General features: G+C 61.4%; 2 protein-coding genes across 8 annotated transcripts; one reads left to right on the forward strand and one right to left on the reverse strand.

The window, feature by feature from the left end:
* Positions 1-1,964: 1,964 nt before the first annotated feature.
* SLC19A1 (solute carrier family 19 member 1) lies at positions 1,965-23,869 on the reverse strand. Of its 7 annotated transcripts, XR_009047800.1 has the most exons (7): positions 21,332-21,436; positions 19,559-19,788; positions 14,446-15,202; positions 14,178-14,370; positions 11,257-11,398; positions 10,137-10,758; positions 3,010-3,021 (listed from the first exon to the last, which is right to left on the reverse strand). XR_009047800.1 is itself a non-coding variant. In XM_057697866.1 (6 exons), the coding sequence occupies exons 2-6, from the start codon at positions 19,754-19,756 to the stop codon at positions 2,785-2,787; spliced, it is 1,527 nt and encodes a 508-aa protein (XP_057553849.1). In that variant the 5' UTR covers positions 19,757-19,788; positions 23,835-23,869; the 3' UTR covers positions 1,965-2,784. The 7 variants fall into 7 exon arrangements, 6 of the variants coding, with proteins under 6 accessions (XP_057553849.1, XP_057553850.1, XP_057553848.1 ...); XM_057697866.1 differs by lacking the exons at positions 10,137-10,758; positions 21,332-21,436 and adding an exon at positions 23,835-23,869 and having other exon boundaries at positions 1,965-3,021; XM_057697867.1 differs by lacking the exons at positions 10,137-10,758; positions 21,332-21,436 and adding an exon at positions 21,966-22,058 and having other exon boundaries at positions 1,965-3,021.
* Positions 19,952-24,276, forward strand: LOC130829910 (basic proline-rich protein-like). Its single transcript, XM_057696453.1, has 4 exons — positions 19,952-20,043; positions 21,011-21,197; positions 21,546-21,726; positions 22,664-24,276. Exons 1-4 carry the CDS (start codon positions 19,952-19,954, stop codon positions 24,274-24,276), a joined length of 2,073 nt encoding a protein of 690 aa, XP_057552436.1.
* The last annotated feature ends 695 nt before the right edge of the window (positions 24,277-24,971 follow it).

The following is a 24,971-nucleotide window of genomic DNA, read 5'->3' on the forward strand; positions in this document are numbered from 1 at the left end:
GGGCCGGCCCAGGACAGGACTGGGCCGTGTCCACAAGTGGGCCACGTGTGCTTGGACCCTGCTCACCACTGCCCGCACCAGCACGTCTCTGCGAAACGCACGTCATTGCCCTCCTGTGGGAGGAGTGAAGGGGACGTTGTGGGGTGCACGCGGATATGTCTGGGGAAGCTGGCAGGGTGGCCAGAGCCCAGCTGCCCCAGGGTCTGCGGTCCGAGCACTGTGACTGTCGGGCGGAGGGGCTGGTCCTGTGAACTGTGTCTGTGGTTTCCAAACAGGCACCAAATAAAAATGACCATTTACACGGATACTTGGTTTGTAAGCAGCTTTCACTGTCATGAGTCCCTGGGAGCCTCTGTCCCAGACAACCCAGCCGACCAATCCTGCTGAAGAGCGCAGGCGTGCACAGGTACGTGCAGGTGGGCAGATGTGTGCAGAAACACGCAGGTGTACACAGATACATGCAGGCGTGCAGGGATACACGCAGGCGTGCACAGGTATACTCAGGTGTGCAGATGTGCGTGGATACACACAGGTGTGCAGATGTGCGCGGATACACGCAGGCGTGCACAGGTATACTCAGGTCACATCGATACACATGGCTTCCCAGACACCTGGTCGTCCCTCAGTACCCACGGGGCACTGGCTCCAGGACCCCCACAGACAGCAGAGCTGTGTGCGGGTGTTCTGGACCCTGATATGAAATGGTGTGATACTTGCATCTAAACCACGCACATGCTCCTGTATACTTTATCTCAGGTTACTCATAACTTATAATACCTAATACAAGAAAAATGCTATATGAATAGTTGTGAATACAATGTAAATGCCATCTAAACAGCAGCTGGCCCGTGGCAAATTCAAGTTCTGCTTTTTGAAGCCTTATGGAATTTTTTAAAAAGTATTTTCAGTCCACAGTTGGTTGAATCCTCAGATGCGGACTGCACCGATACGGAGGGCCACCACGGTGTGCACTGCTGTGCATGGATATACACGCGTGTGCAGACGGATACAGGCGTGCGTGGGTGTACACAGAGATGTGAGCGGATACATGTGGGAGGAGACACACACGGGTGTGCACACGTGTACACGGATGTGCGATACAGACAGACGTGGATGGACGAGGTGGTCCACGGATGCCACGCGTCCCCTACACACACCCGTCTTCCCTCTCAGGGTCTCCCTGGGGGCGGCCAGCAGCCCCACCAACTTTTCAGAGCCGTGAAGGGAGGCGGTGCGCACCCTGGGCGTCCAGACCCAGCCCCCGGGTCCCCGCAACTGCTGCAGGTGTCTGGCCCCGAGGGACCGTGCGCACTGCCTGGAGCAGGGGCTCGGGTGCCCCTGGAGCTCGGGACTGCGGGCGCAGGGGCCAAAGGGAGGCCCAGCGCCTGTGGGGAGACCGCAGGGGGACCGGGGGGGACCGGGGGACCGGGCCGCTGGGCCAGCCGCTGCCAGGAGGGTGCTGTGGGGGCCGCCGCGCAGAGCCCTGCCTCCCGCGTCAGCAGCCAGAGGGGAGCCCCCCCACCCATCAAGCCCCGCCAGCTCCCTGAGCACGGAGGGGGCCCCGCCCCTTCCCAGCAGGGTCTCGCGTGGACGCACCTGGGACCGCCCGCCCCACCTGACCCACGTCGTCGGCTGTGACGTGAGTCGACCCGCAGGTACAGCCTCTTCCTTGACCCTCAGGGCACCAGCGGTGCCCCGCTCACCCAAGCAGAGCTGGGGCTGGGGGGGGGAGGGGCTGCCAGCTCCGGCGGCCCCTCCTCCACCGGGCACCCTGCTCCGAAAGGAGGAGGGCCTCTCCCGAGGACCCGGGACGAGGGGCGGGTTCCGCTCAGGACAGGGTCGGTCCTCGCCTGGGGCCGGGGTCGGGGCTGGGACCCTCCCTCGACCGGGTGGACAGGTGGGGTCGGGCGCCCCCTCGCTCATGTCCGCTTCACGTGTCTGGGGCGGAGCGCACCGCGGCACGTCTCGGGAGGCACGGCGGGCTCTCGGGCCGCGCGACGGCGCCCAGGGCGGCACGGGCGAGTCCCCTCGGGGCCAGCGCGTGAGCCGCCCACCACCGGCAGGGCGCGGCGTCCACCCAGCTCCGGAGCGAGGGGCAGAGGGGATCTCGGCGGAAGCCCAGGATGGGGGAGCCGGTGCCCGGCTGCCGCCCGATGGAACGGCCACCCCCAACACCCCAATTCCACCCCAGAAACAAGCCAGACGAAGGTCCTCATTTATGTCAGATTTTTTAAAAAACGAACAGAGCATCGTTTAAAATAAAAGTACCTGGACAACCACCAGTGTCCCAGTTTAGCCACGGGCTCAGGAACGCGGCCCCCACCCCGGCCCGCAGGGCCCGGGACACTCCGTGAGGGCGGGGCCCCTGGAGTCTGGAACCACCTCGCCGGTTCCCCGGGACACGTGGGACCTGCCTCCCAAGGAGGTGAAAGTGGGCACGTGGGCCCCCCCCCGACAGGCCACGTGTAGGCAGGGACAACAAACCAGCCCTCAGTGGCCGGGCAGCTGCCTGCGTGTCCCCGGCAGGCCGCGGGTCACGGCCAGGGCACAAAGCAGGGCTGAAGGGTGCCCCGCTCAGGGCGAGCCGAGGACCCCCGGCAGAGGCCCTCGGGGCGTGGGTCTCGGGGACTGACCTCCGGGGCCCGTCAGTCACAGCGCCACAGGCGGACCACGTGGGTGGTGCTGACCCCCAGGAGACAGGCGGCGGCTGGGCGTGCGGCAGCTCCGAGGTCAAGGCCCAGGCTCAGCTGCCCCTGCCAGCGCCGGGACAGAGGTTGGGCAGGGTCAGGCCTTGGCCTTGGGCTGCTGGCGCTGCTCCCCTGAGGCCCACACACCATCGTCCTCGGGGGCGGGCGGTGCAGCCCCGTCCCACAAGGCCTTCTCCTGCGCGGGGCTCATCAGCTCCTGGGCCGGCGGCAGGGGTTGGTGGCGGCCCCGTCGAAAGTGGCGCAGGCCCACCAGCACGGCCGCCAGGAAGTAGGCAACAGAGAGCACCAGGAAGTACACGAAGTAGACGAGGAACTGGAACAGAGAGGGCGCGGGTGAGGGGGCGGCGGGCACCCAGCCTTGCGGCCCTCCCGCTCGGAGGCCGGGGAGCATGGGGGGCACCCAGGGGTCACGGAGTCGGGAGCAGAAGTGCTGAGTGAGCACCTGCACACCCAACACTTCCGTGCCTCCACGATCTGCCCCAAGGCACTCTGATCACTTTGTGTGACAGCAGATGTGCGCTTGGCTCTGGGGCCAAGTCCTCACGAAGGACACCTGTGCGGGCAGAGCCTGGCGGAGAACAGGCCACCCAAGCGGACCAGCCTGGCCCCCACGGCCCCGAGGCCGGGCAGCCCTGCACCCTGGGGCCAGTGCAGCTGCACAGCAGTGACGCACAGGGAAGCGTGCCCAGCACATGGGAAACTCCCCCCTGATTCTCAGACTGCAGGGGGCAGGGGGTCCAGGGTGGTCTCCCTCCTGTGTGGCCCCAGAGCTCCACTCCCCCAGGCGATCTCCCCAAGACCCCCTCGGCACCAGCACGCTCAGCCCTTCGAGGAACGTTCAGAGGCAAAACCCGGAAATGAACCGTCGGGGACTTGGCTTCCGGGAAGCTAGAGTTGGCATGTCTTGCCTGTTTCTCCCCAAGCAGGATTAAAACCCTGGACACTGCACAGAGGACACACAGAGGGTGACTCTGAAAGGTGGATGTGGGGGGAGACCAGCTGGGACCCTGGAATCCAAGGAGCAACATGGCAATGTGTTCCCTGGGCTTTTTTTCTTTCTGCTGCATGTATTTTTAAAGGAACTAAAGAAGCCAGCAAACCAGAAAGGCCAGAAAACACAGGAAAAAGCACTCAACAAAAGCTACTCCGACCAAAGGATCAGGAGAGAGACCGCCCCACCCAGCAGGACAGGACACGGATGAATGGGAAGTGCTCTACTCCAGCCAGACCCCACCCTCGTGACCCAGGTTATAAAAGGCCCCCAGCCCCATTGGGTGCTGTTGGTCAGGGCCCAGTAGGGAGCTGGGAATGTTCACCCCCCCAGAGGCCACACGGAAAGCCTGGACTTTCACTTCCGTCTGGTGGTGCCCCCTTCTCCCTGCAGAGTCAGGACTTTCACCCCACCCAGCAGCAGTGAGAATGCCCCACCCCCATCAGTGTCACTGGCGGCCACAATGGGGAGCTTGCACCCCAGCCCTTGCCTAGCAGTAAAGAGAAGCCCCCCTACCCCCACTCCTCAGCGTGAGGAGGGCTGAGTGGGGTGCCTGGAATTCCTCCCCGCCTTGACGTAATGCAGTGCACGCCCCAGTCCTCTGCTAGGGTGGTGTCAGAAGAAGCCAGCTAAAACAGAAGGATTAAATAAGAGCCAGAGTCTCATAACATAATAGCCAAAATGTACAGATTTCATCAAAAAAAAAAAAAAGTCACTCGGTGTACTCAGAACCACAAAGATCTCTCAACGAATGAAACACAATCAACAGACACCCACACCAAGATGACAGGGATGTGAAAGTTATCTGAGAAAGACTTTAAAGTAGCTTTTGTAGAAATGCTTCAACAAGCAATAACAAACAGGCTTGAGACAAATGAAAACAGTCTCAGAAAAGAAACAGAAGAGATAAAGAAGAAACATTAGAATTGAAAAATATAATAACCAAAACAAAAACCCAGTTAATGGCTTCATCCACAGAATGGAGGGGACGGAGAGAAGAATCTGTGAACTGGAAGATGGAACGGTAGAAATCACCAAATCTGACCCACAAAGAGAAAACAGAGAGGAAAAAAATCAGAGTCTCACTCCTTAGAGGACAAAATGTAACACTGTGTCATGGGAGTAAAATAAGAAGAGAGAAACAGGACGGGGCTGAACAAGTATTGAGGAAATAATGGCTGTGACAACTTTCCAAATTCGGCAAGGGGCATAAACCTACAGATTCAAGAAGCTGAGAGAACCCCAAACAAGACACCCCCACCAAATCAGACCAACACACACCATAGTCAAATTTTTGAAAGCTAAAGACAAGGAAAAAGGAAAGATCTTGAAAGCAGCCAGAAAAAAATGACATCTTAGGGGAAAAATAATTAGAATGACAGTGGATTATTCATCAGAAACCAGAAAGGACAGAAGGAAATGACAAATTTTTCACATACTGAAAGAAAAAACTGTCAACCCAGAAGGCTATTTCAGTGAAAAAATCCTTCAGATGTGAAAAATAAATCAGACATTCTCAGATAAAGAAAAACTAAAAGAACAATTTGTCACCAGCAGACCTGTCCTAAAAGAATGCCTGAAGAAGTTTCTATAAACAGAAAGTAAATAATAAGAAATCTGGAACATCAGGAAGGAGAAAGAACACAGTGACCAAAATTGTGGGTAAACACACTTTCCTTCTCTTCAGTTTCCTAAATGTTTGACAGCTGAAGCAAAACTTATAACCCTATCTTAGGTGGTTCTAATTGTATGTAGAGAAAATAAGAAAGACACCTGTACTATAAATGGTAGAGGGAAAAGTGACCTAAAGAAGGTGAGATTTCAATACTTCACTACAACTGGCCATTTAATACACAAAGCAACCATCAAAAAAGTTATCACAAGAGATACACTGAAAAATACAACAGATAAACCAAAACGAAATTCTGATGAATCTGAAAATAACTTATGAGAAGGCACACAAAAAAGAAAACAGAAACAAAAGGCAGAGAGAATAAAAAGAAAACAAAAAATGAAATGGCAGACATAAGGATTAATACATCAACAATTACACTAAATATAAATGGTCTAAATAAACCAATCAAAGACAGAGATTGGCAGAGTGGATTAAAAAACATGACAACTGTATGCTACCTACAAGAAACTCAGGTATAACAATATAATCAGGTTAAAAGTAAAAGGATGGAAGACAATATATCATGTAAACATTAACAAAAGGAAAGCAAAATGGCTATATTAATATCAGGTAAAGTAGACTTCGGAGAAAAGAAACTGACCACAAGCAGAAAAGGACATTATACGATAAAAGGCTCCACCCACCAAGACACGCATGTATGTGTACGCAACAGAGAGCTGCAAAAATGTGAAGTGAAAACATGATAGAATGGAAAGGAGAAATAGATAAATTCACAATTACAATTGGAAACCTCGACACCCCTTTCTCAGCAATAGGCCAGACAAAAAATCTGTAAGGATAGAGAAGAAATCAATACCACCATCGACCATAAGATCTAACTGGTAGTTACAGAATACTCCACCCCAAAACAGCAGAATTCATATTCTTCTCAAGTGTCCATGGAGCTTATAACAACATAGGCCACATCCTGGGCCCTAAAACAAACTCAGTGAGCTAAAAGGGTTGAAATGATAGAGACTGTGTTCCTGATCACAACAGAACACAATCAAAGCAGAAATAAATAACAGGAAAACATCAGAACACTTGGAAACTAAACAACACATTTTGAAACAATTATAGGTCAACTAGAAAGTATGAAAGATAAAAATACATTGAAATGAATGAAAAAAATGCATTATATCAAAATCTGTGGGATGTAGCTAAAGCAGGCTGAGAGGGAAATGTATAGCAAAAAATGGAAATATTAGAAAAGAATTCTCAAATCATTAATCTAAGCTTCCATCTAAAGAACCTAGAAAAAGATAAGCAAAATAAATCCAAAGCAAGTAAAAAGAGGAAATAAGACAAAAGTTCTAGCCAGTACAGTAGGCAAGAAAAATAAATTAAAAACATTAAGAAAAAAAAGACCTCCCAAAACTAATAAGTGACCTCAGCAAGACTATACAAAATTAACACACAAATATCAATGTATTTCTCACACTCAGAGGTGTTATTCAGTTCTGAACCACTGCAATAAAGTAAATATTGCAATAAAGCAAGCCACACAAAACTTTTGCATATAATAATTATGTTTATGCTATACTATAGTCTATTAAGTGTGCAATAGCATTATGTCTAAAAAAGCAATATGCATACCTTCATAAAAATATTTTATTGGTAAAAAATGCTATCATCTGACTATGCAGGGTTGCCACAAACCTTCAACTTGTAAAAAAGTCAGTATCTGCGAAGCACAAGAAAGTGAGGTACAATAAGATGAGGTCTGTCTGTACCAGCAACGAACACCTGGACACTGCTGTGAACGGAACTGTGTCCCTCCAAAATTCATTTGTTGAAGCCCCAACCCCTAGTGTGACTGTATTTAGAGACAGGGCCTTTCAGGAGTGATTAAGGTTAAATGAGGTCATGAGGGTGGGACACTGATCCAGTAGGACTGCTGTCCTTATAGGAGACAGGAAGACACCAGGAGTGCACACGCACAGAAGAAGGACCACGTGAGGACACGAGGAGAAGACGGCCACCTGCATGCTAAGGAGAGAGGCCTCAGGAGGAAGCAAACCTGATGACACCTTGATCTCAGACTTCCAGCCTCCAGACTGTTAGAGAACAAATCTCTGCTGTGTAAACGACCCAGTCTGGGATATCCTGTTATGGCAGCCCTAGCAGATTAGTGCAGACACCAAAATTAAAAATATAGTATCATTTATAATTGCTCGAAAAAAACACTGAAAGTCTTAGGAACAAATCTACAGCACCGCAAGTACCTGCATGTTGAAAACTACAAAATGCTGAAAGAAATCAAAGAAGTTCTAAATAAACGGAGAGACATTCCATGTTCACAGGTTGGAAGACTTAACACAGTAAAAGACGTCAATTTTCCCAATACTGAAAAACAGGCTTAATGTAATCCCTAGCAAAATCCAAGCAAAAATTTTTGTAGATACTGACACAATGACTCTAAAATCTATAGGGAAAGGTAAAGAAACTATAACAGCTAAAACAATTTTGAAAAAATTTCAAAGTTGGAGGAATCAGTGTACCCATTTTCAAAACTTGCCATCTAGCTACACAAGCAGGAGGTGTGGTGATGGAGAAGGGCAGGCACATGGCTTAGCGGAACAGACAGAGACCCCAGAAACACTCGCACGGAGACCCCAGAAAAGGCAATTCAGTCTTTCCAACACATGGTGCCCCAGCAACCAGACATCCCCAGACAAAGAAAGAAAACGATGTTAACTTCACACCTTACCCCAAAAGTAACTCGAAACAGGTCACAGATGCAGATGTAAAACCAAAAAGCTTTTAAAAAGAAGCTAGGGAAGGACTTTCCTGGTGGCGCAGTGGTTAAGAATCCGCCTGCCAATGCAGGGGACATGGTTTGAGCCCTGGTCCAGGAAGATCCTACATGCCACAGAGCAACTAAGCCTTTGTGCCACGACTACTGAGCCCACGTGCCACAACTACTGAAGTCCGTGCACCTAGACCCCGGGCTCCACAACAAGAGAAGCCACCGCACTGAGAAGCCCGTGCACGGCAACAAAGCGTGCTCTCCACAGCTAGAGAGAGCCTGCGTGCAGCAATAAAGACCCCCCTCCCAACAAATTAATAAATAAATAAAAGAACCTGGGGAAAATCTTTGGGACCCATGGCCAAAGAGTTATTATTATATGTGACACCACAACCAAGATCCACGAAAGGACAAACACGTAAATCAGACTTCATCAAAACTAAAAATTTTACTCTGCAAACAACCCTATTAAGAAGACGAGATGGTGAGCTAAGAACAGTGAGAAGACATTTGCAAAGCACACATCCGACAAAGGACTAGCATCTAGAATATACAGACGTGCTTAAAACGTGAGCGAAAAAACAAAGGACCCAATTAAGAAATGAGCAGAAAAGTAAAGAAACCCTTCCCCAAAGAGGATGTACAGATGGCAGCTGCACAGGGGAAGAAGAGCCTCGCAGCCGCAGGGAGGGACCAGCACTGCACACCATTCGGAATGGCTGAGTAGCAACGGCGGCCACACGGACAGCCGGTGAGGATGTGGAGGAACCGGATCCCTCGGGCGAGGCCGGTGGGTGCGTAAAATGGTGCAGCGACCGTGGAAAACAGTCTGGCAGCCACCACATGACTCAACAACTGCACTCGGGGCGTTTATCCAGAGAAATGGAAATCTGAGTTCACACGAAAAGCCACAAACAAACGTGTAGAGCAGCCCCCAACCGGAGGAAGCCAGGGCTCTGGGCGGTCAGTGGGTAAACGAGCCGAGGTCCAGCCACCGCGGAGCCTCCCGCGGCAAAGCACCGGAGGGAGGCAGCCACGCGTCTCCCGGAGCTGGGCTGAGCGCGGAAGGTGGTCCCAACACCCACTGCAGGGTCCCACGTGTGGACACGCGCAGCAATGACAACGCTACGGAAGTGGGGGGCAGACCACGACGGCCAGGGGTCGGGAGGAGGCGGGGTGGGGCCAGCGTGGCCGCAGAGGGGCGGGAGGGACACTCCTGGCTCGACTGTGTGCGGTCCGTATGCCCCGGTAGTGGCGGCACCCAGAACTGCTGGAGGTGACGGGTGGGGAGGCTGGGCCCGCGTCACCTGTTACCCGCAGGTGAGCACGTGGTGACCCAGAAAGAGAGTTTAGCTTAATAGACATGCCAGCAGGGCAGCCCCCACGTGCTACGTGCTGGTTCCCCTGCCCGCTCCACCCCCACTCTCTCCACCCAGGATGGAGGGAGGGGGCACCCGGGGCACCGCGCGTGGGAAAAGTGGGCAAGACGTGCCGGGCGACCTTCCTTCTGGACGCCACCAGGATCTCTAACCACGAACAAAGCTCTAGGGTTACCTTTTAACCAGGATATTAATCCAGCCAGAGAAAAATCAGTATATTGTGGTCAGCTTGGCCCGACGTGGCCAGAAGCTGCCACGTGGGAGGGGCTGGGGCCGGGACAGCAGAGGAAGGCCCCGCCCAGCCCCCAGCCTCGGGCCCCTCAGAAGCCCCACTGCCCAGAGCTGGACCACCAGGGCTCCAGGGAGGGGAGGCTCCCCTGGGTGCTGGGGCCCCTCCAGGGCCTCCCAGGCCAGCTGGACGGCTGCTGGGCGAGGCCCCATGCGAAGGCCAGGGAACAACGTGCTCCCCCTGGAGGCCACCGCTCTGGGAGAGGTCTCCCCGGAGGGTGCCTGGTGAAGGCGGCCCCAGCCCACCACCCCTGGACCGCAGGCCTCGCGCTCTCCAGACAGCCCCTCCCGCCCGACCTCCCCCCCACCCCCACCACCGCCCCAATCAGTGCAGCTGCGCACGCACCTGTGGCCCGAGTCCAGCTTGGCCACGTGCTCAACCGCAGTCCCCAGTGCTCAGCCACGGGCGCGGGGTGTGTGTCACTGCCGGGCCAGTGTCCCTGGAGGGCCCCACAGGTGAAGCAGGGCCGAGGCCTGCCTGCCCGTGTGGACGCAAAGGGCCGGGGTGCAGGCGTCCTTCACCAAAATGCACATCCAGACCCCACCCAAAAAGCCAGTTTCTGAACAAGTGGGTCTCTCATGCCCGGAACTTCCTCCCTGGCCAGCTTTGGGGTCACCAAGGCACCTCGGGCAGAGGGCTGGGACTTCTCCATGGACCTAACCAAGCCCCAGGGAGTCCGGGCTCCCAGCAAATGGAGGCCGCATCCCACAGGCAGAAGGCAGGGCAGGGCGGCCCGAGAAGCCCGGTGACAATCCCTCCCCCGGCCTGTCCTCTGCCTAATTCCGCTCACTCGGAGCAATCCTGCTCTGGCTGAGGCCACCCCGAGTGTCCTCCAGCCTCACAGTGAACAGGAATTCTCAAGATCTTCTTGGGAGACCGAAGACCAGCCTAGAACTGGACGGACGGAGGAGACGGGAAAGGGGCCAGCACGCACGAACATCAGCCCCGAGCTCTGCTCTCCTCCGCCCTGCACAGCGGAGACAGACAGCTGTCAGTGAGCCAGGACCACCACAGGCAGGGACCTGAACAAGGGCACACGAACACTCAGCCACACATCTGTCCCTCCTAGGACCTCAGTCTGGGGGACGCCCAGGGCCGGAGAGGGTGCCTCCAGAGTGACCTGCACCCAGGCCGGCCTCGGAGGCCCCTGAGGTCTCACCACACTCGATGACACGCGCCCACCGCACCGCCCAGACGCAAGTGGCGTTTACAGCCCCAGCCTGAGCCCCAGGAGGGAGCCACCCAGGCTGGCTCGTGACCCTCTGCCCCCTGCTCTCTGACCCTTCCCTCCCTGCCCCTGCTCAGCCCAGAGGGTCCAGCTGGAGATGCTCCTGCCTGCAGCGGGTCTGTGGTCTGGGTCCCGGGAGGGGCAACACCACAGGCCGAGTGGCCACCAGGAGGCCTGGCCAGGACACCCCCCAGAGGCTTCCCTCCTGGAGGAAGTGAGCCCAACATGGGGGCTCACCTGAGAGTGGACTGGGAGGCCCAGGCCCCGCTTGTCGGAGACGATGAGGGTGATGATGGTCTTGAGAACAGTGGCGAGGAACGTGTTGACTCCGAAGACCAGGGCGCGGAGCTCTTGAGAAAGAGAAGACGCGATCTGAAAACTTAACAGGGAAGCAGCCGGAGGTCAGATTCAGCTGGGGGCGAGGTGCCCACGGGTCAGAGGACTCAGGTGCGGGGCAGTGCTCCCAGGCTGCCAGGAACAGCCGCGGGGTCCGCGGAGGCCACAGGGACCGGCGAGACCCGCCCGACGCCCAGGCCGCCCACCGCTCCGGGGCCGCGCTCTGAGCTGGACATCCCCTCGCCAGGACTCGTAAAGCGAGGGCAAAACCAGGTGCAGGAGGTGCAACCTCGGGGGTCGGTTAGCGTCTCCGGGTAACTCCAGGACAGAGTAAGTCATAATCGCTACAGGGTTCCCAGAAAATCACCCTCACGAGAGCAGGGTGTGCACAAGACGGGGCACAGCACCGACAGCCCACGAGGAAAACTCCCAAATAAAGTCCTTTGTCATTAAATGGTTCAGTAAGTTAGAGAAAGAACCGTAAAACAAAGAAAGCAGGAGGAATTAATATGCTGAGAGCTTCCAGTGCTCTGCAAAGAAATTAACATTTGAACGTACTTCCAATTAAAAGCCCCAAAGTGCCTTAAAAAAAAAAAACTGAACAAGAAGTGTCCTAGAGTTCTGAAGAATAAATGAACAAAAATACCCAAGAAGCCTTTAAAGAGAATGACCGGGAAGCTTCTGCTGGGGGCTGGGGGCAACGGGGACAAGAAGTACACGGAGGGCCAGGGTGAGCAGTCATGTGACCAACGGCACACTAACTCCAAGAAGAGAGCTGGTGGACCAAAGGCCCCTGACGACAGATTCGCTCCTGGGAGATGCGAGCTGGGCCAGGTCCCGCCGGCACAGGCAGAGCGCCACGCCGCCCACACGACTCACTCAGTCGCTGCTGCAAGGACTCCGCGCGTGGGATTAAAGCAAACGGTAACGTGGCAACACATACAACGAAAGGCTCCTATCACGTGGTAGATGCAAAGTGCACCAAAGATGATCAGGAAAAAGAAAGCCCACCAGAAAAAGAATCCACCGTATAAACCGGCCAGGACACCAGGGAAAGGTAACTGGCCCGCGGGCCACCCTCTACCATCCTCGGCGGCTGTGTGCCTGCCTGGCCAGCGTCTGCAACGTCTCTGAAACCCCCTTCCAAAGCACGTGCCCTCTGACCTGGCCAGGCCCCTTCCAGGACCCACCTGAGGCCGTTATCAGAATCTGGCAAGAAAAATGCAGGTGAGAGGGTGTGGCTCCTGTGTTGTCCATCACAGGACGATATCAGAGACGGCGGCCTCATCCCCACAAGGACCGACAGCTGTGCCCTCCGGACACAGCTACGCAGTTACGAGGGGCGGGGGTGCCTAGTAACCCCGGTTCCCTCCAGGCAGCCCGATACCCACGTCAGCCCCAGGGGCTGGGGTCTGAGGGGTGTGCTGTCTCCACACCTTTCTGCCTCACATCTGACCTTTCTCGCATTGCACTGGGTCTTTCAGCCGCGAACGCCTACGGCTGTGACCATTAACGAGAACATGCGACACCCGAAGTGGTCCTGAGAGAACTGAGGAAAAGGCACCCACAGCCCTGGCGCTCTTCCCGAAACCCTGACAGTGACAGGAGAGGTGGGACGTTCACAGGCTGAGAAAGCGTCGGGGGAGGGACGTAGCATCCAGTCTGCGCGGAAGGCCAGGCCGGGGCCACGGCCACAGGGGCAGGAGGGCGTCAGGAGCAGACATCGTGACAGCAGGGCCAGGGCGGTCGGGGTGTCTGGGCAGCACTGGCCCTGAGGGGCAGGAAAGGAAGGACACAGCCCAGGGCAGGTGCAGGCCGCAGTGGAGGGGATGCTGGGTGCCGGGCGCTCCCGTGAGACGGCTCGGGGGAGTCAGGCCACCGTGCCGCGGGGCACGGCTGCAAAGGGTCAGGAGTCTGAGGATGCTGTCCGAGCTCAGCACTAGGCAGGGACAGGTGCTCGCACGTGGGTGTGACCGGAGTGCACGGTCCAAGTGGGGAGGGAGGTGCCCCCGGGGAGGTGGGGCTGGGAGGGGAACCAGGGCCAAACAGCTGGAGACAATGACAGCCCACCTGCCGGGTGCAGGAAGTGTGAGCGCGTCATGAACATGTGTGCTGCATGCACAGCGTGAACACAGGTGGTGTAAGTGTGTCTGGGGTGACCACATGGTGTGTGTGTGCAGCTTTGCGAGAGGTCCTGTTCAAAGGGTGCATGAGGCTGTCCGAAGCCAGCGGGAGGTGGGCCAAGGAAGGTTCTGGAAGGCACAGGTGGTCGGCAGGCAGCTCCCGGGACGGCCCTGGGCGGGTGCAGGCATCCCCAGAGCTGTGAGGCACACGAGGGCCTCAGGGGACGGGCTCCCCAGGGCAGAGGGCGAGCCAGGCCACCCGGTCACCCCCGGGGCTGTGAGCCGCCACGCCCAGCAGTGCGAGTGGGAGGGGAAGGGAATGGCCCAGGACGGGACCTCAGGGCCGGGGGCCTGGGAGGAAGGGCTTCCTGAGGCCCAGTCCCTGTGGACACCAGTGGCTCAAGCGGGGAGCACAGGGGACGCCCACGTGGCTCCCTGCCCGGGCCTGGGGTCCCGGTGGCCGGGGCAGGGCATGCTGCGGACGGGTGCGGCCCTGGCTAAAGGCCCCCGTGGCCCACGCGCCTCCTGACGTGAGTGACGCCAGCACAGCTGCTCCACGCTGCTCGGCACACACCCCTGCTCTCCCCACGGAACCTTCTGGAAGGAGGCCTCTCGACGCACACAGTGCCCACCGGCCGCCCACCCCCAGCTCCGGCCTCTCGGGAGACTCCTGCCAGCGGCCCGCACGGCCCAACTCACGTGGCGACGGGCACCAGGAACTGGTAGGAGCCGCGGAAGAGCACGAAGGCCGCGTAGCACAGCCAGATGTCCCTGGTCTCGTACATGAGGAAGACCAGCCCGGCCTGCAGTGCCGTCACCAGCGCAACGACCAGCTTCCCCCACAGGGCCCAGCGGATCCTCACGAAGCCCGCGGCAAAGGAGGTGACGGCGCCTGGCGAGACAAGACACGTCACCGCCGGCCTCCCCCAGCGGTCACGGCCACCCGGGCGGGGCGCGCGGGCCCTACCGAGCAGGGTGGAGGCGGCGTCCGCCCCGCCGTTGTAGACCCTCGCGGTGTCCGTGGTGGGGTTGACCACGTTCCACAGGATGTGCACGTAGTAGACGATCAGGTAGTAGCCGGCGGAGTTGAAGACCCACCAGAGGGACCAGAGGCGCAGCTGCGGCTGCCGCACGGTGCGGCCCAGCTCGCGGAGCAGGCGCGCGAGCGCGGAGTCCCGCCAGGCGGCCGGCGTCCCGCCCGCGGGCTGCCCGTGGCCCGGGGTCATCCGGTCCAGCTCGGAGGGCGCGGCCCCGGCCCGCGCGGGCGCGGCGCGGTTGAAGAAGAGGCTGCGCTTGGGGCGCTTCAGGAAGAGCGTGAGGACCAGGCTGAAGATGAGGAAGGCCAGCGAGATGTAGTTGAGCGTGGAGAAGGGCATCCGGCCCGTGGTCACCAGCAGCTGGCCCAGCACGGAGCTGGTGAAGACGCCCAGCAGCACCGAGGCCCGCGAGTAGCCGGCCACGCGCTGGTAGTGGGCGGGGGGCACCAGCGCGAAGAGGTAGGAGGAGTAGGCGATGCGGGCGGCCATGCTGACGCTGAAGAAGAACTCCATGAACTGCATGTGCAGCACGGACGCGCCCAGCAGCAGCAGCAGCCACACGGCCACGTAGCTCAGGGCCTGCAGCAGCAGCACTGGCTTGTAGCGCAAGTAGTCGGTCAGCAGGAAGACGGGCACCAGCACCGCCAGGTAGGAGTAGGACAGCACCGGCGTGATCTCGTTGGTGACCTGTGGGACAGCGGGCACGTGACCCCGAGCCCCCGGAGCGCCGGCCGCCCGCCACGCCTGCTGGGCCGGGCCGGCACACAGGAGCCCACCAGACCCCACGCGCGCCTTACCACAGCGCCCCGTCAGGGCTCCTCGGGGAGCCCTGTCCTCCAGAGACGTGCAGCCCGTGGAGGAAAATGCATATTGCTAAGTGAAAGAGGCACGTCTGAAAAGGCTACGTATTTTACATTTTATGATCCCCACGTGTGACATTCTGGAAGAGGCAACACTAAGGAGAGAGTAAAAACAAAATCAGTGGTTTCCAGGGGCTGGGAGAGGAGGGGGTGAGTGAGAGCACAGGGGACTTTCACAGCCGTGGAACTTTTCTACATGACCCTGTAATGATGGACGCAAGGAATGAGGGTCACAGAGTAAACCCTAACGTATCATTATTGTTTCATCAACTGCAGCAAGTGCACCACTCTAAGTTATAACAGGGTGAAACTCGTGGTGGAGAAATATGAAAATCCTTTAACCGTTCTGGGGAATTTTTCTCTAAGCCTAAAACTGCTCTAAAAAATAAGACCTATTTTCAACCCCCCCACACCCCCCCCAAAAAAAAGAAAAAAACGTGCAGCCTGTTAGGTCTCTCCAGGGCAGCCGGGAAAATGGAGAAAAGCACAGCCAGACACCCAAACCGCGCCCTACCCTGACCCCACCCGCCACGGGTATGCTTCTCAGGCAGCAGCTCGGTACTGACACATGCAGACAGCTGGTGAGTACACTGAAAATAATCAGTAACTACACGCTAAGCCACACGGGTCCAGGCTTGTCTGTCTCCCAGGAAATAAAAACATGATATGACTTCACCTTAAGTCTAAGGATACAGAAAACATCTGTGACCAAAGCACACTCATGCTGGCCCCCGAGGAAGGCCTTCAGTGGCTGGTCCCGCTCGGTCCCAGGGCACAGCGGATGCTGGCGGGAAGGCCCTGCAGCCACCCCCCACACTGGCCGTGCAGGAGACAACTGGGCCCTCGGCCCCCGCCTCGTCAGGGGGACGTGTCCAAGGCAGCCTCAGCCGTTCAGCTCTCTACTCAGATGGGGCAGGCCCAGCAGGACGCTCCTCCTGGGCACGCAGGGCAGAGGCCAGAGCCACGGACCTGCTTGGGATGAGAGCCAGGTGTGCCCCAGGAAGGGCCACCCTGAAGCCACCTAGGCCCACCGCCCAGGAAGAGGTCCCCGCTTCCTGGGGGAGAAACATGGGAGGCACCCTGTGCTCAGAGCCCCTCCCAAGGCCCAGGTGGGTTTTCAGCAGGTGGCCTCTCCCAGGGCCTCCACCTGACCCCACCTGACCCCCCCAAGGGCTCTGCCTGACCCCGCCAGGGCCTGGCCATGGCTCAGATTGGCCAGGGGCAGCACCAGGTGAGCCTGTTGAGCTCTCAGAGGCTTTGGCTTCCCTTGGGTCCCACCTGACTCAGGGCACTAACCTTGACTCGGGCCTGACCACCTGCTAACACCATGGGGCAACCCCTGTGCCAGCCCAGGGGGCCCTCAGCCCTGCAAGGCCAGCAGGCACCAAGGCCCACTTTACAGATGCCACCAAGGACCCAGAGCCGAGCCCAGGCCGGCATGCGGGGCCCAGCCAAGCCCACCGCTTCCCGGCCAGCTCACCCATGGGCCTCTACAACCCTCCACCCAGGACGTGCCGCCTGACCAGCCAGCCCCAGGACAGCGCTTCCCAGTCTGTGCCCAGGACCGCAGGCTGGCACGCATACTCTGCAGCCAGGGCTCTCCTGCCTGCCGGCCTCCTGCGCCACACACCCACCAGAAGCCACAGCTGACCCCCAAGTCTGTGGTCCCCGAACAGCAAGCACTGAAGACACCAGGACAGTCCAGCCTGACCCCAGGGGAGAGTGAGCGACCAGCGCTGGTCCCAGAGCTGCAGGGGTCAGAGCCGGGTTTATGGAAAATTCCGGGAACATCAAACAAGCCCTCAGTGAGTTGACGAAACCTCTTGGCAGACGGCTTGCACAGCTGCAAGGGCCAGGGGGTCAGAGCTGAGGGAGACCAGCTGGTCTTTCTCCGCCCCCGACCCCTGCCCACACCCCTTGTTCCGCTCTCCTCAGGCTGGGCAGGCACACAGGCCGTGAAGTGCCAGAGTACAGGCACCCACAAAGGCCCTGGGGCAGGTGGCACGAGCACGGCCTCCTACCGGCCCCAGTGCAGCTTCGCTGGGCCACGTTCCCAACACTTCAGTTTGGACGGGCCGGGTCCAGGCTGATGGGCGGGACGCAGGCGCTGTGCCCAGGTCACGATCCAGGTGGCTTCAGCGCAGCGGCTGCTCTGGAGTCAGGAGGCCTGCCCGGGGCCCCCCAGCAGTCAGGACAAGGACAGGGCGCTGTGTGCTCTGAGGGCCAGCGGGGCCAGGGGAGCAGGGCAGGGCCAGGCCAGGCCACAGGGGACCCGGATTCCAAGAGGAGCGGCCTCAAGAGCCAACCCCTGGCAGCACCCAGACTCCCGCCTGACGGGGCAGCCGTCACGGAGGACACCCCGCGATCCCACCAGGACAGGCAGGGTCAGCCATGCGCCAGGAGCTGCGCCCTTCACGGAGCAGGGGTCCTCACGGGGCGAGGCAGCGGCTGCAGGACCCACCCCGGCGGCTCAGGTGCAGAGGGACCGCGGCCCGACGCGCACAGCAAAGCTCGGCCCTCCCGGCGGTGCTGCATGAGCCGGGCGGGGGCAGCACTGAGCGTAAACCAGAACGAAAAGCGGCAGCACGAAAGCACACGGCAAGCAGGGAGGAGCCAGCATAGACGGGAGAAGTCTGGCCCATGGGACCCGACCCACGGGACCCGCCCCACGGGACCCGCACAGGAAGGCAGATCCCGGCCGGCACGCGGGAAGGGGAGGCTGGCCAAGGCCCCGCTCCGGGGACGGCCAGGAGCGCGGGACCGCGGCGGGACGCGCAGGCGCAGTGGCAAGCTCTCCCGTCTACCAGACGCGCAGAGGCTCGGCAGCGCTCGCGGGTGCTGGCGCCCACGGGCGGGGGAGCCTCGCACAGGGGGCCGCAGCGGCACTGCGTTTCCTGGGGGGCACGTGGAGACCCCGGAGACCCCTGGAGCAGGCGTGGGCAGGCACGCTGTGGTTTGAGGCCGTGGGCGCAAGTTGGACAGAACCGGCCCGAATCTGTACGGGAGAAGCGGCCGTGGCCACAGACCCGCCGGGCTCTTTCCAGAGGGGCTTCTGCCATCCGTCCTCTGGTCACGTCCAAGGCCTGGTGGGCGGTTTAATTTCTGGAACCCACTATTTAATCAGTTACCGTGTGACCTGAGAGGGCAGGCGGGAGGAGTTCACAACAGAGATTTTGCTTCTTATTTCAACAGAGAGGCCCCCTCGGGCTCATGCCTAAGTCATCTCAGCAGTGGACCACAGCCCCCTGCAGAACAGAGCGGTGTCCGGGGAACTGGCCGATCAGTGATGGAGGGACGTGCTGGGCCAGCTGCTCGAAGGAGGCAGGCCCCCCACCCGGACTCACCTGGGAAGGGACCCCTCTGGCCACTGTGCTGAACGTGGGGGTGGACAGAATCACACACACGCAACTCTGAACCCGTGCACGCGGCCCGGGCACGCGGGTGTATCCATTTCCCAAGAGGGCCACTTTGAGGGGACAGGCGTCATCCGCCTGGCGACTCCGTGTGACTTAATTCTGGGGTCGGTGAGGGGCGGGGGGCGAGCTCTGGGCCAGGGAGAGGCAGGGGCTCCCTGAAGAAATCAAGTGGGAAATCCCGGTGGGACCCGGCGGGGGGCGCGCGCCAGCGCCGGGGATGCAGAGGTTGCGGCCACCCTGGAGGGACAGACGGGGATGGGCGTCCAGGGCCAGCCTCTGGGGCAGCGGCCGGTCCTCAGGCAGAACGAGCAGGGGTGCTGACCGGAGCCTGGACCGTGCACGTGATCGATCCACGGGCTCTGCGACCTTTGGTTTCGTTTCATTTTATGGAGACAGAAGCCGGCAGGGGCACGGCCTCCGCGGCCTCCACGCTGCGTTCAACCCCACAGGCTCCCGTCCAGCGTAAGCCTATCAGTCAGCTTCCAATGAGAGCCTCAGTCCTCGTTCTGAACAAAAGGCAAATTCCTTCCGTAATCCCTTTGGGCAAACGGGCCTCTGCTGGAAACAAGGGTCCGGCAGGCGGGACAGGCGGGGGCCCCGGTGCCCCCCCCTCAGAGGCCCGCGGCGGGCAGGGACCCCCCGCCGGACCCGCCGTCGCTCTAACTGTCCGGGTGGGAAGGCCACGGCGGGGACCTGGTGGCCGTCAGCCCCCGCAGCCCGCGCAGCTCTCCAGCTCCGGCCCGCCCCGCCCGCACGCGCCCACATGCCTGCTTCTGCGTGAAGTTCTTGCTGGGGCCCAGGAGGTAGGGCGTGATGAAGCTCTCCCCCGGCCGCATCTGGGCCATGAAGCCGTAGAAGCAGAGGTAGGACACCAGGCACCACCACGACTGCTGCGCGCGGCCCAGCCCGGGCTCCGCCGGCGCCTGCTTCTCCTGCTTCTCCACCTCCGGGCCGGGGAGCGCCATGCTGCCCAGGCCCCCGACGGCCTGCAGGAGACCTGGGGGGTGGGGGGAGAGCCAGAGTCAGGGAGCTCAGCAAACAGCTCCCGCCCCCCAGAAACTCGGCTGCGCGGGGCTCCCGCGTCCTTCCATCGAGCTCAGCGTCACACAGAGGGGAGGCCCCGGCCCCAGCCCCGGGCCCCAACCTGGAGCTTGTGCCAAATGAGGTGCCAGGCCCAGCCAGGCCCAGCGCTCACCACCTCCGGGGACTCCCACAGCGTAGCCGCCAACCACGTGGGGCCCACAAACGTTCAGTAAGTACAACTAAATGCAACGTAAGATCCAGGTCCCCAGGGACACGAGGCTCCTTTCCAGTGCTCACAGCGCCGGCTGCGGTCGCACGCCTCCCCCGGACCCCTCCCCGGGGTCTGACAGCCTGCCCCTCGTGGTGTCACAGCACCCGGCGCATCCAAGAGCCAGACCCAGCAGAGGAGCAGTCGCGCCCCCGAAGGCCCAGAGGACGTGGCAGGAAGAGGCCCTGCTGGGAGGCACGGCCCCCCGCTGGGAGGCCAGGCACACACCTGGCCACTGCACGGGGCTCAGGGACAGGGGCAGAGACCCCCAGGGGCCACGGAGGCCAGAGTAAAACTTCACCCCAGGGCCACGATTTCAACACAGGGCTGTGCGCGCAAGGGGAACTACGGTCGGGTGAACGGGCTGCTCTTCCTTCCTCCCGTGTTTATTTCTGTGTGAGGGAAGATGGGGGGGCAACAGCAAACTCCCTGAATGACCTGCGGCCACCAGGCTTGTTCACGAGGCTACGAGGGGCGGCAGGGTAGGGGTGAGGGGGGCAACAGCGGCCTGGGAGCTGCAGGGTCCTAGGACCGAGGTCCCATCGTGCTCCAAGGCCAAGTGAAACACCAGCCGGGGGGGGGGGGGGAGGGGGGACCCGGGCCCCTCCCCCGGCACTGCCCCTACCCGGGGAGGTGTGGCCCCCCGCCCAGAGCACACAGGGCACGTGGCTCCAGCAGAAAGCCTCTGATGTCTGGGGGATGGACATACAGCCCCCCACGCCGCTCCAGCCCCAGGGGTCCCCTCAAGTCCACTCGCCCACTTCCGGGGAGCTGCTCCCTGGGTGCTGGGAAAACACACTCAGCAGCTCCGCTCCCAGTGGGCAGTGCACTGCCGGGAATTTACAAAGCCCAGGGTCCCCAGGAGCGGGCCCCCACCCCCTCGTCCCCAGGGTCCCCAGGAGCGGGCCCCCACCCCCTCGTCCCCCAGGGTCCCCAGGAGCGGGCCCCCACCCCCTCGTCCCCAGGGTCCCCAGGAGCGGGCCCCCACCCCCTCGTCCCCCAGGGTCCCCAGGAGCGGGCCCCCACCCCCTCGTCCCCAGGGTCCCCAGGAGCGGGCCCCCACCCCCTCGTCCCCAGGGTCCCCAGGAGCGGGCCCCCACCCCCTCGTCCCCAGGGTCCCCAGGAGTGGGCCCCCACCCCCTCGTCCCCAGGGTCCCCAGGAGCAGGCCCCCACCCCCCGTCCCCCAGGGGCTCAGGGGACCCCTGTTCTGAAAGGTGTCGTCTCCAGAGGTGACAGAGACGTCCCTACCGGGCGTCCCCCGAATCACGGGGCAGGAGTCTCAGACACCAGAGCCCAGCAAGCTCACCGGCTTCTTCTTTCTACTTCCTGGACTCCACAGCTTCTGAAACCCCGAGGCGGGGCTTCTGAGACTCCCAAGAGAGCTTGTCAGAAGCGTGTCTGAAGGTCTGGGACACACCCCAGGACTCTGCACCCTGACACGCCCCCGGGCACGCCCACACAGGTGACCCAGCACGGGGAACGGGCCCTGCCTGGGGACTCGCCGTTGGTCCCAGATAAGAGCTCCGCCTCCAGTATCTCAGGCCGGCACGGCCACCCCGCTCCCACCAGCGCTCAGATGGGTCCCAGGGCCCCGGCGTCCAGCCCTGAGGGTCCCAGCAGTGCTCCAGAACCACAGCACAGTGGTGGGTCACCGCCCTCCCCAGAAGCACGGACATACAAGGGTCCACATCCTGTGATGGCCAGGAAGCTTGGGGGGGGCGGGGTAGGGGGGCGGGGTCCGTGTCTGCTGACACCCCGGAGCAGGGCAGGAGGAACGGGGTTTACCTGGGGCCTCAGGGAGTGTCCCAGGAGCTGCGGCCCCTCCCTCCCAGCCCCACCCCTGCAACCTGGGGATGCTGTGCTCAGTGCTGGAGTCCCTCACCTTCTTCCTGAGTTACAGGACAGCAGGAAGGAAGAAGGGGCCTCTGCCCGCCAGCAGGGAGACGCCCAGGCCTCCTCTACTCTTGGATCACGGAATACACAGGACCAAGGGCTCACCCTGCGCTCACGTGCACACGTCTCGCCTCTGGGTTGCAGCCCATTGGCTGGCGAGAGCCTTCCCCCTGCAGTCTCCAAAATCATTGGCTCAAGTTGCTTCTGAGCCTCAGGCCCGACTCCCAGCAGGGGCGGCGGAAGGAATGCAGCCTCTCACCAGGGCTGGGGGCAGGCCATCACCCGCTGCAGAAAGCGGGACTCCAGCTGCCTCTGTGCTTCTCACTCAGCCTGGGCACCAGGCACCCGCTCTCCAAGCACAGGAGCGAAGATGCCCGCCCCGGACAAAGGCAGCCTCCTGTCCTAGGAAACCTTTACCGCCCCGTGGCGCCCGGTGACCCCTGGAGCCCAGCCTCTCCCTGCCCCATGCCAGGGGAGCAGAAACAGCAGTGCGGACCCAAGAAGCACAGAGGCACGAGACCCCGCGGGGCTCCCGGCAGAAATGGCCACTTTCTTTCCTGCTTTACGTTCCTTTCCTGAGCACTGCTTTAAAATCTGTCCCTTGCACCCACACAAGGCCCTCCTCCAACTTCCTGTGGGGGGCACAGTCCTGGCCTGCCCTCCACCAGCACCCCTGGCTCCCCACAGCGAGAGGGCCCCCGCGGGCACACCCAGGGCAGAACTGTGTGGAGGGGCCGCGAGGCAGCGCTGACCTCCGTCACCCGTCCCAGGAGGAAACGCCCCCACAGGCCTCGCTGAGGAGAGAAGGGCCAGGCCCCGAGGAGCTGGCATCGCGGCGGGCCGCTGCGGGACCACCCCCCGTGGCCGCGAGCGGTGGCTCTGAGATGCACGAAAGGGACACCCGCCACACGAGGCACGTGCATCCCTGCCACGTGCCGCCGCACGCACGTCCCAAAACTTCCAAAACAGGCGGAGGGCTGCCAGCTCCCAGGGCTGCACTGCAGGGTTACCGGGAGGAGCTCAAGCCCACTCGGGGGAGCACGGGCTGCCACACAGGAGCAGCAGGGACGAAAGGCCACCCGTGCTGGGGCCTGGGGCTGGGGTGCGGAGGAAAGGGCGGGCGCGCAGGCGGATTCTCCGCAGTGAGGCAGGGACCCCGCGGGGAGCTCCGAGGACGGGGGCGCCAGCACTGCGGGCAGCCTGGGACGCGGCCGCTTCCAGACGCATCCTGGCGTTCCGAGCCTGCCCTGATTGCAGCCTGCATCCGGAGACCTGCGGCCGCCCCCCCGGCCCGCGCGGTGAGGCATCCCACGCACACGTGGGTGTCCGCCCATCCCTGCACTCTCCGGGACAGGTGTTCCGGACAGGACAGCACCCGGGGAGAGAGTCTCACTCCCGCAGAGGAGTGGAGTGTCCCACCGCCCGGACAGCCTCCAGCGCGGGCTCCAACCGCGCCCGGAGCCGCTCGAGCGAAAGCTGTTCACACCTACCGACGCCGGGCGCAGGAAACCGGTGGCTTGGCTGGGGACCAGACGCGCCCCGGGGGCTTCCCCGCGGGCCGAGCGGAGGCCGACCGGGGCGGACGCTGGGGGCCTGCGCGGGGGTTCCCACGGGGGCCGAGGCCGCACGTGGGGCTCACTGCCCCCGCGCCCACTCGGGACCCCCGCAGCCCTGGCCCGCGCCCCCGCGCCCGCCCCGGGACCCGCAGTCCGTGCAGCCTGCGCTCTCGCCGCGCCCCGGAGCCCCGCACCCCGCGCCCACCTGGCGCTCGGAGCGCGCGCACCGCCCCCACGCCCACTCGGGAGCCCCGCGGCCCTCGCCCCCGCCCCGGGCGCCTGCAGAGCGCCGAGCCCCGTACCTGCGCGCTCGCGGCCTCCGCGGCCCGCTGCCGGGGTGGACCACACTGCCCACAATGCCCCGCGGCAGCCCGCTTCCGGGAGGCTGGGGGAGGGGGCGCACCTGGTCCCGCCCCCGCCACGCGTCACGCGGACGCCAGCGGCAGCGTCTCGGCCCCGCGCCCCGCGCCCCGGCGAGTCGGGGCTCAGCCGCACCCCAGCCCACCCGGTCGCCGCCCCCTGGTCACGCGCGCCCGGCCGCCCCGCGCGGGCGACTCCGCGTGCGTCCACCCGCCCGGCCGCAGCCGCCGCCGCGCCCCCGGACCCCGCTCCCGCGCTCCTCGCGCGCCCCTCGCGGCTGCCCACCCAGCGCGCGGCTCTGGTCACGCCGATCACAGCTCGGGGTGGGCCGGCGGCCTCCGGGAGGGCCCTGGGGAGAGGCGCCGCTGCCGCCCGCAGCCGTGACCGCCCCTTGGACGAGGGCAGGCCCCCCGCCTGCGCACCGCGGGTCCCGCCGCCACCCTCTGCTTTTTCTTTCAGGTTCATTCACTCTGAGATGTCCCTCTCCTAGCCAACCCGCACGCTCAGGCCAGCGACGTTGGTCCCTGAGCCAGGCAGGACAGGACTGCAGGGTGGGAAGGAGCCGCCTGCCTCCGCAGCCGCCTGTGCGGAGGACCCTGAGCCACACGTGGGCTGCGGGTTGGCTGGGGACTCCGGCGGGCACAGGCTCAGCCTTCCCGGGAGGCAGCGCACATTGGGGCAGGGGCACAGAGACAAAGGAACGGCCCGGAGGTCTGGTTGGAGGGGCAGAAGGTGCCCTGGAGGGATCCCAGGGAGGGGAGCGCTGGTCGGGTGTGAGGCTGTCCCAGTCTCCAGGCCAATGCCTGTCCCCCCCACCCCAACCCCACCCCCTCCTCACGGCAGGACCACCCCCCGGGCTCGGCCTGTCTGTTGCAGTGAGGCTGTGACGCTGAGGGACGCTGGCCTCCGAGTCACGGCAGGGAGGTTGCGGGAGCCCAGGCGGTGACCCTCAGGTGGGAGCCGTGGGAAGCAGCCCCGGTGGCAGCCCCGCTGCTCCCCCCTCCTCTCTGCTGGGAGGGGGAGAACCTGGAGGCTGGCCTCACCACCTAGGAACGTGGCTGCACACTCCCGCTGCCCTA

The sequence above is a fragment of the Hippopotamus amphibius genome, chromosome 10 (genome assembly GCF_030028045.1).
Source record: "Hippopotamus amphibius kiboko isolate mHipAmp2 chromosome 10, mHipAmp2.hap2, whole genome shotgun sequence".
NCBI classification, from domain to species: domain Eukaryota; kingdom Metazoa; phylum Chordata; class Mammalia; order Artiodactyla; family Hippopotamidae; genus Hippopotamus; species Hippopotamus amphibius.

Bases quoted from the DNA above. Each gene is read 5' to 3' on its own strand.
- SLC19A1 (XM_057697866.1), bottom strand. From the start codon at position 19,756: ATGGCGCTCCCCGGCCCGGAGGTGGAGAAGCAGGAGAAGCAGGCGCCG. The intron at 14,371-14,445 runs GTAGGGCCCGCG...TTGTCTCGCCAG, and splicing joins CGCCGCCTCCACCCTGCTCG to GCGCCGTCACCTCCTTTGCC. The intron at 3,022-11,256 runs GTGAGCCCCCAT...TCTCTGTTCCAG, and splicing joins GCCTCCCAGTCCACTCTCAG to TTCCTCGTCTACTTCGTGTA.
- LOC130829910 (XM_057696453.1), top strand. From the start codon at position 19,952: ATGAGGTGCCAGGCCCAGCCAGGCCCAGCGCTCACCACCTCCGGGGAC. The intron at 20,044-21,010 runs GTAAGTACAACT...CTCGTCCCCCAG, and splicing joins GTGGGGCCCACAAACGTTCA to GGTCCCCAGGAGCGGGCCCC. The intron at 21,727-22,663 runs GTGGGTCACCGC...GGCTCCCCACAG, and splicing joins TCCAGAACCACAGCACAGTG to CGAGAGGGCCCCCGCGGGCA.